The sequence below is a fragment of the Macrosteles quadrilineatus genome, unplaced genomic scaffold, assembly GCF_028750875.1.
Source record: "Macrosteles quadrilineatus isolate MER2022 unplaced genomic scaffold, UCM_ALF_1.0 Scaffold_8__2_contigs__length_117827958, whole genome shotgun sequence".
NCBI lineage: Eukaryota > Metazoa > Arthropoda > Insecta > Hemiptera > Cicadellidae > Macrosteles > Macrosteles quadrilineatus.
Window position 1 is genome coordinate 44692740 of NW_026542601.1, and position 18236 is coordinate 44710975.

The 18236-nt window shown below is 33.5% G+C and overlaps 1 protein-coding gene across 3 annotated transcripts in view; it reads left to right on the top strand.

The window, feature by feature from the left end:
* LOC128999868 (uncharacterized) overlaps positions 1 to 14312 on the top strand; it is a 148197-nt gene extending 133885 nt beyond the window's left edge. For 2 of the 3 annotated variants that reach the window (XM_054426599.1, XM_054426601.1), the window contains 5 exons: positions 6510 to 6623; positions 7046 to 7165; positions 10654 to 10857; positions 11216 to 11376; positions 12722 to 14312. In XM_054426599.1, the coding sequence (XP_054282574.1) occupies positions 6510 to 6623; positions 7046 to 7165; positions 10654 to 10857; positions 11216 to 11376; positions 12722 to 13175 (1053 nt within the window). In that variant the 3' untranslated portion in view covers positions 13176 to 14312. The remainder of the gene's footprint in view (positions 1 to 6509; positions 6624 to 7045; positions 7166 to 10653; positions 10858 to 11215; positions 11377 to 12721) is intronic. The other variant, XM_054426600.1, reaches the window with a different exon arrangement.
* The last annotated feature ends 3924 nt before the right edge of the window (positions 14313 to 18236 follow it).

An 18236-nucleotide genomic window follows, 5' to 3' on the forward strand; every position in this document is an offset into this window, starting at 1 on the left:
TTTTTAGGTTATTCAACACTACCTATTCAAGAATTTTTTTCTGTGTTTCATTATATTCATGTAGTACCCACTGCCTTATAGATTATTTAGTTCATACCAACTAAATAACATTCATATTTCGGAAAAAATTGTTCAGATAAATAAACATTTGAAGTCAGTCAGTTGGTCGGTTTTGAACTTGAACCTACAAATAATCCTTTCTGTTTGTGTAGAATTTAAACTAAACCACAAAACAATTGCATTGTAGCAAAGCAGGCGGTGTTTCATAAATCCAATTATTGCACCTCTAAAGGCTTTTCGGTGCTATTCTATTTTTAGACTGCAAAATAGAATCATACCCCCCCCCGTCAATGATTGGAGCCCTTGTCAGTAATTGGATGGTTGTTAACTCAGAATTCCTTCTCATGCATCATTTATACATTTTACTTATACATGCCAAACAATATTACTTTTGTGGATCTAAATTTTCTAGAATGTATTGTTCAAGATTTATTAAATGTGAAAAGTACTATTGAATTATTATTACTAGGATTGCTTTCATAGCAGTAAAAGCCAGTTGATCACATTTTGTGGCTTTTAATAAAGCAATAAATAAACAAATGTTTATAGATATAAGTTAATACAAAATACATAAGTTCAATTCATGAGTTTAACTTATCAGTTTCGCTCAGAACTACCAACATCCATAACAAGTTCCTTAAGTAAGGATGTAGACATTACATACATCTATATCTATCTATCTATCTTCTATTCTATCTTTCTATATATTAATTACGTAAGCCGATTCTTTGCGTCAAAATTGTAGGTGACTGGGGAAGTCGTAGAACGACGGGAGAGGGCTCAAATTAAAGGTCTCGACTCCGTGATGGCGGGAAAAATAGGTTAATTCCCAAAATGTTAACACAAAATTAGATATAACGCAAAATGGTCTCCATAAGAATAGCATTAGAAGCCATTTACTGCTGATTTTTGTTTACTTCAATACAGCTGATCGTGATTTATCATTAAGCCAGTAAGCAATATTGCGTTCGGATTACTCATTTGCCAGTCAATTTTGCAATGTACTGTATACTATATAAAACCAGGGGTAATTTTACCTATAATTAAGACTTTTTTGTTACGTATTAGAAAGTTGAAATCAATAGCTTTACTGTGCAATTTGCAAACTTATGTATTTTTAAGTAAATTAGTTAAGCATATGATATCTAACAAAAAAACCACTAAGTGGTAACACTTCCCCCGCCAAGTCAGCAACCCAAAAAAGACAATAAATCACCACTTTTCCGCCAAGTAAAACAATGTAATGTATGTAAGTTTGGCAACTTGGCGGCAGATTTTTGCTTGTTTTTTTTTTCATTAAAGTTACGTTGGTGGATAATTTCACAAATCAACTTCTCTAATTAATTAGTCCAACTAAGTATAATAATTTCGAGGTAATCAGTAGATATAAAACCATCACTATTATGATTTTATGAAATGTGACACAAATAAGGTCAAATTTTGTAAAATAAGCTCTCATCTAGCAATGTACTATTGGGAGAGATACTTGCTCAATGGAACTAATTTTATGGTATTTTTTAAAGTGATCAAGCAAAAGTCTGCCGCCAAGTGGCCAAACTTACATACATTACATTGTTTTACTTGGCGGAAAAGTGGTGATTTATTGTCTTTTTTGGGTTGCTGACTTGGCGGGGGAAGTGTTACCACTTAGTGGTTTTTTTGTTAGATTGTATTTATTTTTGTAGAAAATTAACAGTTAAAATAAAAATCCTCTTTTCTCTTATATATAGACCAGGGCACAACTACACATAAAATGCATTGGTGTTACATAAGTGTTCCGATAATTAAACCCGTATATCTAAAGACTAGTGTAAATTGAGCCCTTATTAGAGAAGTAAAAATGTAATCAAACAGATTAGGTTTGTTAGAAATAGCATAAGGCAAAACAAATATTGAAAAACTCATTTTTATCCTAAATTTACATATCACTTTTTACATTCACTTTTTTGCTTGTTTAACATACGTAGACGGATTTTCCCAATTGTTTTATTTGTTTTAGTGTATCAAAACATAAAACTAACCTTATTTAGTTAAATAAATTTTGGCAATATTATGAAGAAACAATGTTAAAACTAACCTTAGTACTAGTACTAAGTTTCAAGTTCCTAGGTTTCATATGTTTTGATAAGTAGTATTAAACTGTTAAAAATGACGAGCTGCTGTACCAGTGTACCATCGGTACACTGCATTTTTCAATGGAAAGTATCGGGGAATATCACTGCTCTAAGTAATTTTATATAGTAAGTAGCTCAAATCATTCGGTATACCTGAAAAAAATACTTTATAAAAGTTTTAAAATAATTTTTCAGCTGATCCTATGAATTTCTCTAACATTTTAAATTAATTGAGATTTAATCACAGCTGATCCTTCTTTTGTTTTGATTTTAATCCAATGTTATTTAAATGGGCCAAAATCGTACTTTGAGGGCTTGCCAAGGGTTTATGGGTCAACGCACCGACTTGTGACCCTCAAAAGGCACATCTACACGCTAAGGGCTTTCAAACAACATAAAAAACATTAAAATTGAGCCAGTGGTTTGGGCTGTAGGTCCGTCAACATTTAAGGAGAAGAAGGAGAACACGGAAAATTTGTGAATTTTCAAACTAGTTTTTCTTGGCTCAAACACAACCTTTTTTTAAATTCTTTTTTTTATTTTGCCAAGAATGATTGCCCCTATCTAGTGGATGAACAATTATTTTAATAGCTTTTGTTTCTTCAGAGCTATAGACGAGTAAAAAAGCCACTTTGTCACGTCATGTATATATACACTGCAGCAGCTGTGTACCGCTGGGGGACTTGGCGGGGCGGAACGCTGCCGCGTTCCTTAATAAGTAGTAGAATCACAGGAGATGGCTCATTGAACTTAGAGTGGCTGAAAAAATAATGAAGTTTTGTCTTCCAGTTTGAAGGTTATTGTTGTGTTAAAGGGATGTTTAACATGAAATAACCAAATTGACTAAATAATAAAAGATTTAAGATTAAATGGGAAACTTGTTCTTTGTTTTGATTTCAAAACATATGTTAAAGATTTATTCTACACTTTTTTTGTAAATTTATTTGAGATTTATTGCGTTTAATCAATATTTTGTATGAGGTGTAATAACCTGAACGACCACTCTTAGAAAACAACCTGGGAATAAATATGAAATCATTCCGTACAGGTATTTGTTTATTAGGTAAGTACCACGAAGTACCCTGCTATGACAAGATCCAATGGGCAGAAAACAATATTATTTGGAGGAGATTTTACTAGGTACTGCCTGTTGCTCCAAGCAAAAAATGTTCATATCATATAGCCTAGCATGCATGGTAGTCAAGGGAGCATCCATATATAACAGCAAATAACAGTAAAACCTAGAGGTTGTTTCCGTTTCTTAAAACTAACCAAAAATATGCATGTCGAAGATGCTGATTTAAAGTAATTTCGTGATTGGTTTCAATAACTGGGTAATGGAGCCCTAACCAGTCGCAAAATAGTAATCAGGCGTTGATTAGGCCCTCTTTTGATAGAATATGTAAAGTCAATCGCACCTTTAGGAGGAGTACCACCACATAAACTTACACTAGGCTAATAGTAGTTTTTTAGTTGATCAGAAACAAATCTAGGGTTAAGTTTGGTCAATGTGATGCCTTAACTTCACAATAATTTTGTTAAAACTTTTTACGAAAGGAGCATAAACTTAGAAATAATACCTGGGTCGGGGTGCTAATTTAGTGGTTTAGACCAAGAACTAAGCTTATAACACACCTTTATTTGCTTTTCATATTTGACAAAGACAATGTCCAATATTTCAATCAGGGAAGACTTTTTGTCATCATTAACCAAAAGACCAAAGCTACATTAGTACACCAATATTTATTCACAAACATGTTTGTTGCCTTTAACAGAGTTTAAAAAAATTTCAATATTTCATAAAGAATACTTGATAACATAAAATGGATTGCGGCATTAAGTTTAGCTTAAAAAAGTAATTCGAAATGATGGGTCACAACACCCCTTCACATTTAAAATAATTTATCACATATCAAAATGGCGGATCCAAGATGGCGGCTGAAAAAAATACATCCGTCATAACCAAGTGGAAATAAGTCGACAATGACTGGTAGTGTATAATCTTTATCTAGCACCATTTTGAGATTATGGTCTTAGTTTGTAAATGCACATAAAAATGGGCTAAAAATAAAGTTATAAAAAGCCCTCATAACTTTGGAATGGATAAAGATCTTTAAAAACGGTTTGTGGCATTGTAATCAGGGTAAAAATCTAGTTCGAAATAATGGGTCACAACCCGACCTTTACATTTGAAAAACAATATTTTGCACCCAATATAGCGCATCTAAGATGGCGGCCGGAAATGACCACCTTGTCAAAATGAAGTACTTAATACCTAACAATGTTTGGAAGTGGTCTGGGATTGATATTAGAAAAAATGTAGAAAAAAATTGGGGGGACAATTAATTAAAACTCACCCTGTATAGGCCTACCCGAAGTCGTTGCCAACGCAACAATCAATACAACAAGTGTGTTGCCAACATGATGATATCATTAAAAATATTCCAAAGTGTATAATAAGAAAGCATGTTCATAATAACCTATTTATATAAAAATTCTAATTTGAGAATACCTGGTTATTTAAATTTGCAGAATCATGTAGGCTAGTTGTTTTAATTCCCATTTATTTTAATTTCATTTTAATTTGTTATAACCTTACTTAGCTACATAAATCAAATCTGTAAAATACTGTACCCATTCGATCAGTGGTCGTTTCCAAATTGCGACTTAAATGTAAATTTAAGACTTTCTCTGAATTATTTGATCAGTGGCCATCATCTGAATTATTTTCCTGTCACCTGTGTACTGTGTTTAGGTCGTGGCTTATTTTTTACGATTCTTTGTTTTGTTTACATTTAATTCGTTATTTCGTAGCCATCATGGCAACCCATAACGCCAATGTTAAAAAATTAAAAACTTTGAGTTACTTTTAAACTATATAGGCATTATCAACAATTGAAATTGGTGTCGTCTAAACCTTCCAAACATTTGTAAAAACAACCTTGGTAAGATTGGCTAAAATATGTTCAACCGTTATTGAGTTAATGTGTTAGAAAGTTTGCATTGAAGTCAATCCCAAAGATATATTCATTGGCTGCACTTTACTTGACGTCCTAGACTTATTCGATTGTTTTTTCGATTCGATATTTTCATTCGATTGTTTCATTCGATATCTCGTTTGGTTAGTTAGGTTAGGTTAACCTTACCTAACTAACCAAACGATATATCGAATTAAGCAATCGATTAATCGATATATCGATCGATATTTTTATTCGAAGGACGTCAAGTAAAGCGCAGCCTATTCATTTATTAATCTATATCCATACTATTATAAAATTTAGGTGGTGTCCTTCTGTCTGTTTGTCTGTGCGTCTGTCCGGCGGCCACGACTAAAATACTAAACCGTGACAGCCAAAATTAAGCATAGGCCTAAAGATGGTCCACATATCTAGGAATGTCATATGCCTATCCACTTACCTGAGTTCCTCTCGAGCTACGCCCCTTGGATGTCCAAAGTTTTAGGTGAGGTTTTCAAAAGTAAATATTAATTGGTCTCCATCGAAGCATGAGAAAATTCACAACCTTTGTGTTGACATTTCAATGTAAACAATCAGAACTGCTAAATGCTTATTTTTTGACAATTTCAGACAGCTGATTTAAACAAATTAAATAAAATATTTTACACAAATATATCTAAAACTATGTAATTGATTATGAAATTAAATAAAGATTCTATAACCATAAGTTATGACAATTAATTATGGTTATTGATACATTTCAATGTAAACAGTAGGAAAATTCACTGTAGATCCTACTTTATTTATATAAATTTGGTGACTCTTTGTTTATAAATTCAAACTCCTTAACAAGTTTTTGGATTAGGCGGTATAGTACTGTACATCATCCCGTTGCGAAGCACGGGTACAGCAGCTTGTTCTAAATAAATTTGTTTTATTGTTATTGTAATGTTTCAACTTGTCCTTGTTATATGCTGTTGATAAAAATTATTATTATGTTCACTTTAGTATATACAATCAATTAGATAGTGTATATGTTCATTGTTCTGAATCTTTATTCTTTGCTATGACTGACTTAAATATGTGTATAGGAGTTGGTGGTTTAGTGATATATGTACAAAATTCTGATTCTTCAATTGTGTTATCTGTACTATACTTCTGAATTTATTTTTAAAATACTCCGTATTACTACTGCTCAAAGAAACCGATGACCATTGGAAGGTGTTGTGTAATCAGTCCATAACCTGTTCCAGGGTAAAGCCAAACCTGTTCCAAAGTATAATGCTGTGCTTTGTCACAGTTCCGACACTGTTACTGTTACAAGCGAGATGTGTTTTATATATAGTCAATGGTGTTACCTAGCTGGAATCTGTTCCAGGGCAAAGCCGCAACAGCATGGTCGGAGAGAGAAAGAAGAACCTCCGCGACGGATGCTACTCAACATCGCACGAAACAACGCGAGGCCCATGGACGATGGATAAAAAGGAACCGGGTAAGACCACCAAGATGTACAATTTTTTTAACTTTTTGTTGTGTTTGCCTTAAAAATTATGAAATTTTGTTCTTTTACAATCTTTCTACGGAATTTTTCACTCTGTTCTTTAGAAAAATAACCCCTGATTCTGGAAGTAAGTATCAGTTTGATAATGATTTTGTTTCAATCAAAACCATTCTTTAGTTACTGATTCTTATAACATTCAAAAACAATAATTCTGATACACGTCTCAAGTTTTCATATTTTGATCATTACTTCAGGACAACATTTTAGCAATCATTGGCAGAAAGGAAAATGTTGTTATAATTTTGCAGTAATATGCTCATTTTAGCGGATTTCCCAGCGAATTTCTCCTGAGTGAGTTTGTATTTTTTTTAACATTTCCACCATTTTGTATTCTATGTAATTTTTCCCACCAGAGAGCAGGATTGAGGGTGAACCCCGACATGAGAAAATTCAAGTTGATCTTTCCTAAGCAGAACCAAGGAAGATACGGGGGTAGAAAGAAAAACAGTCCGGTTTACCATCCCGAGAAACTCGTAAGATTGAGTACCTCAATAACCAATTGGAGCACTCGATCCTTTAGGTGTTTGTACACGGAAAATGTGTATTAGAAGGTAGACTGTAGGACTACATAGTTCCCTTGAAGTGTTGGTGAGAGAGAATGAACCAACACCAAGTGTTGGTGGTGTATAGTTTTTCTTTTTTTTATTCAGTCCCAAAAATTAGATTAACAGCATCTGTTAGATGAAAACTATCAATAGGTGCAGTGAGAGAGAGAGAGAGAGAGAGAGAGAGAGAGTTTGAAGCCTTTTCCTCTAAAAGATGCCGTATTAAAATCTCTTGGATCAACTTCCAATTTTGGACTACCTAAATCGGAGAGGAAATTTTGAAGTCTTCTTCTCCAAAAATATGAAAATACTATACATCTGAACACCTTTTGGCTTACCTTCTGTTAGTTTCAGACTATTGCTAGCATTTTTTAACCGTTTATCATTTGTTCGTGCCCAAATTGAAATACTCACTTTTGCTTGTAGCTAACAAAATTCCCAGTATACTCTAATTTTTGCTGCATCAGTCGTGTTTCCTTTGTTACCTATAGTAAAATTATGCAAGGCTATGTCAGCCAGCTGTTAAAGGAAAATATTAGTTTTAAAATTCCAATGAATAACACATTGCATGCACAGTCAGTCTAAAAATAATGATCCCTTCACAATACTAAAATCGAGAAAAAAAGCCATTGTATCAACCATGCAAGGTAAATTTATTTCAGGAAGTGCTAGTAAATGATGATAATTTTTGTGATTCATTTGTAATATTGCATCTTACTCGTAACCACAAACAGATAGTTTCCTATTTCAATCTCCAATGATCGAATCTACCTATCCACCCAAGTATGAAAAACCAAGGTTATCTGTAGTCCCGAACACTTGTAATTTAGGTACATGTTTAGAGATTGGGGAATGCGGATTCTTTAAAATAGAGGTTTTTAGATTAGAACACAGCACATTTCAACATCCACTTCACACAACACTTACATAAACCCTGTCAGAAGCAAAACCTGTGATAGTTTTAGATCCACTAGAAACTTTTCAAATACCTATCTATATATAGTATAAAAGCTTCAAAATACCATTCTCAATGCGTGCAGTCTAGTCATTGCCCTTGAAAGTCCTAGATGATAATAATTAACTATGTTTTTAAAAAAGTGATTTAAAGGATATTAGTAGAGGTAAGTGCATGAATATGAAAGTACTCGTAAAACTAATTCAAGGATAGTTCGTACTTGGGTTTAGCCATAAATGATTTAATGAAATAATATTGGTTAGGTTAGTACATATTAGGAGTGACATAATAAAACTAAGTGAGAAGGAGGATCATCTAAAACTAACTTAGAGGCAACATTCTTAGGTACAAATTGACTATTGACTTTGGATACTAAAAGTAGACTACTTACCTATTACAAAACCTGAAACATGTTTTGAGGTAGGTATTTTGAGTGTCAACTAAGTAATGTTCATCTCATATTTTAGGCAAATTGTACCTTGCACTTACTTTGCCCTTACTAATAACATTTTAGGACACACAGTTGTTTTCATGTTTTGTTTAATAGTGATCATTCAAATTTTCAAATTTTGGAAGTTTGTAAGGAAAAAACAGTTATTTTGGGAGCTTATCTTCATATTAAATTATTTTTGTGTTGTGACCTAGTTTTCTAAAATAATAAAGCAATATAACTAAAAAAAATATCGTTTGTCTTGTGGGCAAAAGTGGCTTTTCAACCCTTGCTTATTACCATTAAACTTTCGCTCAGGTCGAAAAAAGTCACTTTACGCCCTAGTGATGAAATATAGGCAACTATTTAACACTTTTACATCATCAACACTGTATCCTCTTTATGTTCAAGTTTGTAATGGTATTTCCAGATGACCAAACTACTAATGTACCGTATAACCAATGCCAGGATGACTATGTCCTTTACCTTCCTGTGGCATTTAAACGAGGCTTAAAGGTCAAAAAGAAATAAATCTTTGCCAAAACACATCAATCCTTTCCCCCTTCGCCCAAGCCGATGAGATTTATACACTTGCCCTTGCCTACTTAATAGTGTTTCGAACCTTTTGTATTGGTAAGTGGTTTTACTTCACTGAAATTGACGTTGTGCTGAAAATAGTTATTGGCTTTGTCATTGGTTGGTCAAGTTTTACCATTGACTTTTTAGTACAGAATTGTACCTTGTCTATGGTATGACTTAATAATAGCATTGGAATTACACACGATAAAATAGGCCTACAAATTTATGAGGAGATTAGAGAGTGAATTTTGACATTAAAAGTTTTTACTAAACATTGTAAAAAAATGTATGGTTATGTATTGTTAACTATATTGTATTGGTTTCAAACTTTGCCATCCGAAAACGCACACATATTGACCATGACTATTGATACTTTTGTTTTATTGACGCCCAATTGAGAAAGTACAGCTTTATAACATGGAGATATTTACAAAATTTACTTCAATCCATAGTTCATCAAAGCTCATACCCATCATTGGTCTTTTTCAATTATTTTAAATAAAACATGTATAATTTATGATATTTTTATCCTTTTAGATCAGTGGAAAACAACGATCCAAATATTACAAACCCAAATACAACAGTTGTTTGTACAACCCAAATAAAACAGTTTGCTAAACAACCCAAATGTACAACAATCCAAACATTAAAATCAAAGAGGTTGATGAATACCCAATGTTGACAGTGACATAAATCAATTGTTTCAATTGACAGCTTTGCACAGTTTATTCAATTTGTGAGAATTATTATTTGAACGCTTTGAAATATTTAGTTTCCATCCATGTACATTGTGTGGAGCTCACTTCAAGATTGAATTCAAGCTGATATTTAATTAAATGCTTTTTAGCTGAATTTTTTTACATGATTATTATGGAATAGTACGGTTTACCTTTTATTGTACTCAATTTAATTGTACTCAATTAAGTAAAAGTAAAAAAAATTAAGTTAATTAATTGTTTTTAATAATAAATTTATTTATTTTATCTCATATAACTTCTTTCCAGGTCCTCTCTGCTAGATATTTTCAATTGCTGACATAGAATTCCCTCATATTTATTTTGAATATATTTTTTGCAATTTGATCTATAGGTAGATGAATGATGATTGATGAATGGGTTTTAACCTATGACAGACCTATTCCTAAGATCAGTTGGTTCTTAAGCCAGGACTGTTCATCAAAAGCCCATTGATCAAGGACAGTTGGGTTCAGTTTCAAACCATCAAAAAATGTCTGACTTTTCTCAGGATTGAACCAGCAACTTTCTGATTGTGAGGCATGCACTGTATATCCAATCAGCTGCCTAGCTGTCTACCCTAGATGTATAGTTTCAATAGTAACAAACTCTTAAAGAGATTCAATCAACTATGTTCTCATTATGTCTACTTTAGTATCCAATGTCATAGAAGGAGATATTTTTGAACATAGCATTATTCACCCTATGTTTTCTTTAGATCCACGACTCGTCGTTCGGTGGCAGCAGTTCGGAAGACGAAGACGTAGTTTACGCCCACCAGAGTGCAGCTGCCAACGCCCTTCTCTACGTAGGTCTTGGCACCGTTGCCATCGGACTGGTTATAGCGTTTGTCGGCACGGGAGAAAAGGGGTTCAAGACTCTAGAACTAAGGCTTATAGGACCCACACTCATTGGCAGCGGGGTAAGTGTACAAGATGTAACAAATTTTTCCCAAACATAATTTTTATTTTTAAATCATCGACGTGTTTACTGTTTTACTACTATAAGTTGTATTAGTTCATTTTAAAATCACTTTATTAATGTTATGCACATTTTAACTACATGTCAATTTATTTATTTATCTCTGTTGATTATTGAGTGATTTGATTATACATAGGCCTGTTATTATGATTACATCAACTTATGAACACAACAATTAACACAGTAAGAGAGGCGATTGGATGCAAATGTCACAAGATTTGCTAAATAAACTAACTATTTTCCTGACCTGACTTTTAGTTAAAAGTTTACTTTGATCCTGAGTGAAATTTGTATTACAGGTTCTGTGCTGCCTAGTCCGTATATTCCTGTGTGTCTGTCCGACGCGCTGTGTCAGACGAAGGTTCCGACACAGGCATCGGCGCAAACATGTCACTGCCTCACCCGGCGCACAGCTCAACAAACATAGCTTCCAGGCGGACAAGTCTACGGACTATTACAGGTACACCTCCAAGCTTCGAGGATAAGCCGATGACATTTATAAGTTCAACAACACACAATATCTTGAATGTGGTCCCAAAAGTCACTATTAGTCAGTTGGTCAATGTTGCACTGATGGGTCAATTTCAGTGGTTTACTCCCTTTAGATGGCTGTAGGGAGAGGACTTGGGTGCTCAAGCCAGTGCTTATTTGTTGATATGTGTCTATGGTTAGACCTGCCATGACCAATGGTTCACTTGTATAGTGGCCCAAAAAGAATTTATTACTGGTGAGGCTTGCCTGTTTAGAGACATGGCTAATATTAGACTATACGTGCAATAAGTAGAATTATAAAGCTTTGCTGAACTGTCTTCTCAAACTGATGCCAATCTTCCTCTATATCAAAGTGATTGCAAAGCATGCTATGTACCCTCATGGCAACATCAATACAACTGTCTGGTGTGGACAAAGAGGCCTCTAAAGACTTTATAGGATCCTCAGTTTACTGAGGAGGGAGGTTTTAAACATGCCCTCATACAATGTACCAATCAAATACTTTTTCATCATACTGTCCGGAAAGCAGCCGTTATTTAGTTTTCCAAATCGTCAGTAAAATAATCATTTTTGGGTAACAGCAAAAACATATGGTAAACTTTTAGGTTTGCTAAACTAAAAATTGTATCAGTCCATTATGAAAACACTGCTTATCACACAATATTTAAAGTTATCTTTGTAAACAACATTGATTTGGAAGGTTATTTCCTCAGTATGATGAAAATAGTTGTTCATCACACGGAGTGAAAGTGTCTTTTTGGTACTTAATCTTATTTTCGCGTATTAATCGAAACGCAATTGCGTACCAAGAGCCAATTTAGCGCCTAGAGATGAAAACTACTATTTCGGTCAGTCATTCATTGTTTTTCCTCCCATTCGCTTGTCTGTAGTGATTCCCCTTCACATGGCATCACCTGATGTGGTACACATATGAAATAAACCACAAGGGATTTAGAAAGCCAATGTGCCCTATGTGGGTTATAGTTCCAAGTAATATGTGACAGGAAGGCTAGAGTACGTGGTGAAAAACAGGGTGGACTTTGTCTCTAAATGGGAGTGCATTTAACAGTATTATAGCTAAATTAATTTCAATCTTGAAGAAAAACTTAAAAGGCTGAACCTCAGAGACATAAATATGCAGACAGGAACTGGAAAGCACTGGACTCTGGCAAATGAAAACTCAAGGCCAGATGGTAAGTTACAACATATATAAAACATAGTGTTTTATCTATGGTTACAATAAGAAATATTTAACCTTTAAATCCTTATAACTTAACGCATGAATTCTTCCTAATCTTTAAAACTTGTTCCAGACACCTGCCTTACAGCCGGGCAGCGCAGGAGTTCATGCTGGAACAGCCGAAAAAGAACAAGAAACGGGTCTCAATTATTCCTGCGGGACAGAACAGAATGGATTCGGAACTGACTCGTCCCATTCCGCAGATCCAGGTGCCGAGCATCGTCAGCTCGGAGAATCTTCTAGAAATGAACAAGCTCAGCCATGCCAATACTCCAGAAGATACCAACAGCCTCAGCAGCGAAGACTCGTTCAACGAACAACTACTCTTGGCTGAGAACGGTTCCGTAGAGCGACTCAACAGACTCAAGTCTACATTGACCTTTGATGACGGAGAGATTAACAGAGCTGTGACGAGAATAGAAGAAGAAGATTCGGAGGCGCTGGAAGATTCTGCGCCAACCTCACCGATGTTGAGTACGGACAAACGCGAACTGGTTCTGAGTCCAGCGAAACTGCAAGGCGACTGAGACTGAACTGTTCTTTGGAATCTGTAAATATTTTCAGAATGCTGTTTTGAAGCAAATTTTTTTTTTTAATATTGAATAATTCTTTTAAATGTATGTATAACCATTGATTTGTTGATACTGAAGTAGATATCAACCAGCTGAAGCCGATTTATTGAAAAAGAACCTATTCGAATGAGCCACTGAGTGTGTTAGAGTGTTATTTTTCCCATAGTTTTTGTTACCGTACTCTAATAGTTTATGAGACAGAAAAAATGTTAGCTTAAAAATAAATTATTTTTTCAGTTTTTTTTATTGATAGGCTAAGTTAACATATTTTAGAAAAATCAGTTATTTTGCATCTGTCGGTGGTTCAATTCGACTACGTCCATTTTTTTGTAAAACTGGCTACGTCTCTAATATTATATTGGAATGTCTACTTCAATCCAAAGTTAAAGATATAACATTCATTTATTTTAGTTGCTGTTTCATAAATTACTGTACTTTAACAGGCAACCATAGCCTTTATGATAATTAAAATAATTAGAAGATCCATTGCTAAAATTTGAAAGAAAAACTGAAATATGAACAAAGAACCAACAAAATGTCCTCCTACATCTTATAATCTATTAGAGAACAATATGTAGCTTATAAATACTTTATCTACAGAAGCGAAAAACAGCAATCTGAAATCCAAGCACAATTTTGTAAATGGAGATTTATAGATTCCAAAACATAATATTCACAGAAACAATTCAATGGGTAGAAAGATTCTGAGCTTTTAGGGTAGGGATTTTTTTACATGTTAGATCTCATACATGCTTCCAATTTTGTTTTGTCTTTGTTCTCTCTATTTATTTACATCCAAACCCTGTTTTTCTCAAGTTCAGGGATTATTTCAAATACAGTATACATTTTGCAACTAAATACACACACTATGAATAAAATATGATTAACAGTGTGAGTTATACATTTAATACTATTCTTTTAAATTCTGATCACGCAAAAATTGTCATTGTAGTTATATTTCCCTTATTTAAAAAAGTTTTGACCAAACAATTCATAGTGTTCAAAAATCCATATTTTTGTTGATGTATATGGTTTTACTATGGCCGTTTCCCATTTGTAAAAATAATTGTTGTAGATGTGTCTATTTTTATTCATTTTTCTCTTGTATAGAGTATAAATTTTAATTTTTATAAATAATGTGTACAAAAAATATTATTATTTTAATAACATTTGTTAGAAGTTTTGTTAAACAGACTTAGACATTTGTGTGTTCGTAAAAAAAAGTTTTACTGGTAATGTTTTATTCTGAATATCTCATGAAATTTGTGTTTTAAAAAAATTACAGAGCTGATTCACTACAGTAATATATTATGTGAATTTATTGTTTGTACATTTATGAAGAATAGTCAGACAATAATAGGTCGCTAAAGGTAAAAAACCGGTCCCGAATATTGTAACATTTTAAACATATTCTTATCAATTCTATTTAGTAAGAAATTGTATAGTTTACTGTAAACTAAGATATTGTATCATCACTGCTTTGTTGATAATCAAAAGTTTGATCATACAAACTTTCTTTATGTTAAAACTGTGGTATTTTATCTTCCATTTACTTTAATTGTTCTTACATCATGACTACTACTTCCCAACTACCTATCTATCATCCTCTCAAACAAACTATCCAATGTAAATTCCCTATATAATTAAGGCCACTTTTAATTTCTGTAGACTTATTTGTAGAGAGTTTTGCTAAATATTCGTTGAGGTTTTTAATCGAGTACTGTACATAACTATTAACTTTTTTCTAACGTTTGTAAACACGATATTATTTGTAACATTAGAATTCTGGGTTACATTTTTTGTACTATTAAAACGAGCTTTTGGTGATGAAAAAGTAAGAGTAACAAGTATTTTTGAGTGCATCTTCGTACATATACACTGAATCCGTCATGATGATTTGTTTTATAGGTCACACTAGTGGACAGAAATAACAATTCAGATTTTTAAGGTTTTAATGGGTAAGTGGTGAATTGTAAGGTTATGTGATATTGTTTTGACTCTTAGACAAACCTAAAACCACATTTTATGTCATCAAATATTTTTCAAGTAGGCCCATAGAAAGTTGAGGTGCTGTAAAATTTGTTTATGTTGGTACCAACTGGGGGAATCAACTAGCTCATTGGCTCATGACTTTATTACAATCCCAAAATTCCCTATTCCCCTAGTTTGAATGTATTAAGTATAGTATTTTGTCCCTTAGTTCAAATGGCAGCCACTGAAAGCAGCACAAACCAGAAAATCAGTATGAATACAGTAATTGCTGTAAGGTATTAACTGAATGTTTTTGCATGCTGTGGAAAACTGTGCTATTCATGCATACCATGCATCTGTGCTGAAATGTTTCCAGGCAACTGACTACTGTCCAATTTGAAAATAAAATCTCAAAACATGTATTTTAAATTTAACATAAACCCTCTTAAATTCAGGAATCATTTTCTTAACAAAAACTGTTCTTTAAAAAGTTTTCTCTGTGGACAAATTCAGTACACACAAAGTGAACTGAGTAAAAAGTATCATTACTCTGATTGGATGTGCAATTCTCAAAGAACCCGCCCATGTCAGTTTTCACCCGAGCTGTTCTCCAATTATCAACGGAGGTGTTTCTCCGTGGGCCTCTTCTGTCAAACTCCGCAAAAGGCAAGTGAGCTCCTAAATTCTCATAGAAGGGTCGTTAATGTCTTGAACTAGGTGTTTAGTTTCCATATACGGTATTTATTTTTAATCGTCCCAAAAGTACAAGACAAATAAGCTCAATCCCAAAAACATTCGACAATAATATCCTCACGTATTGGTAATGGTTTTAAAAAGATTCAGCTGAAGGAAGTTTTATTGTTAGTTCCATCCAGTGCACTTGCACTGTAGAGGTCGTGTTTTGTTTACATTTTTTTTTTTATATTTCAATAATTTGAAACCTCGTTTGAACAAAACATACTAATCTCGTCCCCAGTTATAAAACCGAACTGTAAAGCACAAATAATAAAATAACCCTAAAATAATCCAAACAAAATTTCGTCGATACTAGCGATTAGTGTCACCAGACATGAACTAGACACGAAAACGAGCTTCAAAATTTACAATGGGATGACAAGTCTACTTGAGTTGGTTAGTCTATCAGTAAAGCTTACTTTAAAGTCTACCTGATCATATGTATGGGTATTAAAAGCTGAATTTATATGTAAGTTATTGAGATCAGATTTGAAAAATTTTCCATTTTCAACACCAAGATTCCTTGTCATTTTTTGTTGTTATTTCTGTCCATACCCTCAGACAATCTTTACAAAGCCCAAATCTAATAAATCATTTTGAATATTTCCTCCAGGTATAAATCCGACTATCCTGAAGTACTAGACTTAGTTTATTTAGGGTTCGAAATACTTTTACATTCAAAGATGCAGTATTTTATTGCCATCTTCTATTTCTGATTCTTTACACTGGATGGGTGGAGCTATGAATTTTATGATAGAGGAGAAATAAATTAAGTTGAAATGTTGTGTCGTGTATTGTTTTGGCACCTTCTTCAAATTTATTTCAAAACATATCACTGATTCTCTTTCTGAATATGTATGTACATTTTCATAATTACTCTACAAAAAAATAAAACAGTGTGAGCCACACTCATAAACTATGACACCAGAAACTAGCATGTAAGTATGATTTACAAATATTGTATTTGTTTGCAATTGAAATATAACACTTTACTGAGTAGCTCCAGGAATACGTGACCCAAAAATACGACTGGATGTATGTAGCACTGCACAGCAACTCTGCTAGATAGTCAATGTGGTGTACAATTATTTTTATGTTAGTCCCAACTAGGGGAATCAAGCAGCTTATTGGCTCATTACTTTATTACAATCCCACAACTCCCTATTCCCCTATTTAGAATGTACTAAGCACAGTGTTCGATCCATTAGTTCAAATGGGGGCAACGTCTTGCAATTCTGTATTAGTGGTTAGCTCAGTGGTCATTTCTCTGAGTAAAAAGTATCATTACTCTGATTGAATGTGCAATTCAAGTACCAGCCAAGAAATCCACTAAAACTTAAAAACCGTGCTCAATCCGCTAAAACTTGGGGGCTGCTGATTCAATCCTGAAAAACCAAATCTTTTTATTAAGTTCAAAAAGATTAAATGATAAATAGCTGAAAACACAATTTTTAGTTGTACATGCAAAAAATAAAGCCAAGATGAGTGCACTTCATTTTACACCTTAAAATCTTCCATTTTATATTTTACAACTATTTATTCAATCTTTTTGAACTTGAAGTCCTTTGGTGACGGATTTTAATTCATACGGCTTAAATTTTAAACATTTTCAAAATAATGCCAAGCTATTTTTTTTTTATAAAATCAGCGATTATCTAGAAACTAGAGAACCCGTGCGGCTCAATGAGCTGCATAGTATGAAACATAACGCCGAGGATAGCGTTATGCTTAAATTCGAGTAATTCTAGTTAAATCTTAGAGCTGATTGAAAACTTGCTAGAAACTAATTTTAAATATCTCTATTTGCGTCGTCAAGGATCACCTACATTATGTCTGCTCTCAGTTTTAACTGATAACTTCTAATGAATGCTAAACGTTTTGCTTCAATTCGAGTTAACATGTTGCAAGAAAGTTTGTCCAGCATTGAGAATTAAAGAAAACTGTTGCCTTACTAACTGATAACCCGTGTTAAATAATTTATGTTGGGTCATTTTATTTCTTTTATTTGAGACATTCCCCTAAGCCAACCAATTTTTTTCGTATAGAATCCCGAAAAGTGGGATGGATATCAATCATTTCATGTGCTCTATTTTTTACCCACAAACTCTGGGTTACCAACTGAACAGCCATAATCTGTTTTGAATAGGCTAAAGCAGCAACACAATTGAAAGTTAGTTAACGTATTTTAACGTGTTGTCCGTCAGTCTCAGTGTAGCCTATGCCTCGCATCAGAACGTTCTTACGTTGTTCAGTGGAGTTTCTCTTAATACCTGTCCCAAAGTTTTGAAAGTATGGATTCATTTGTCGAAA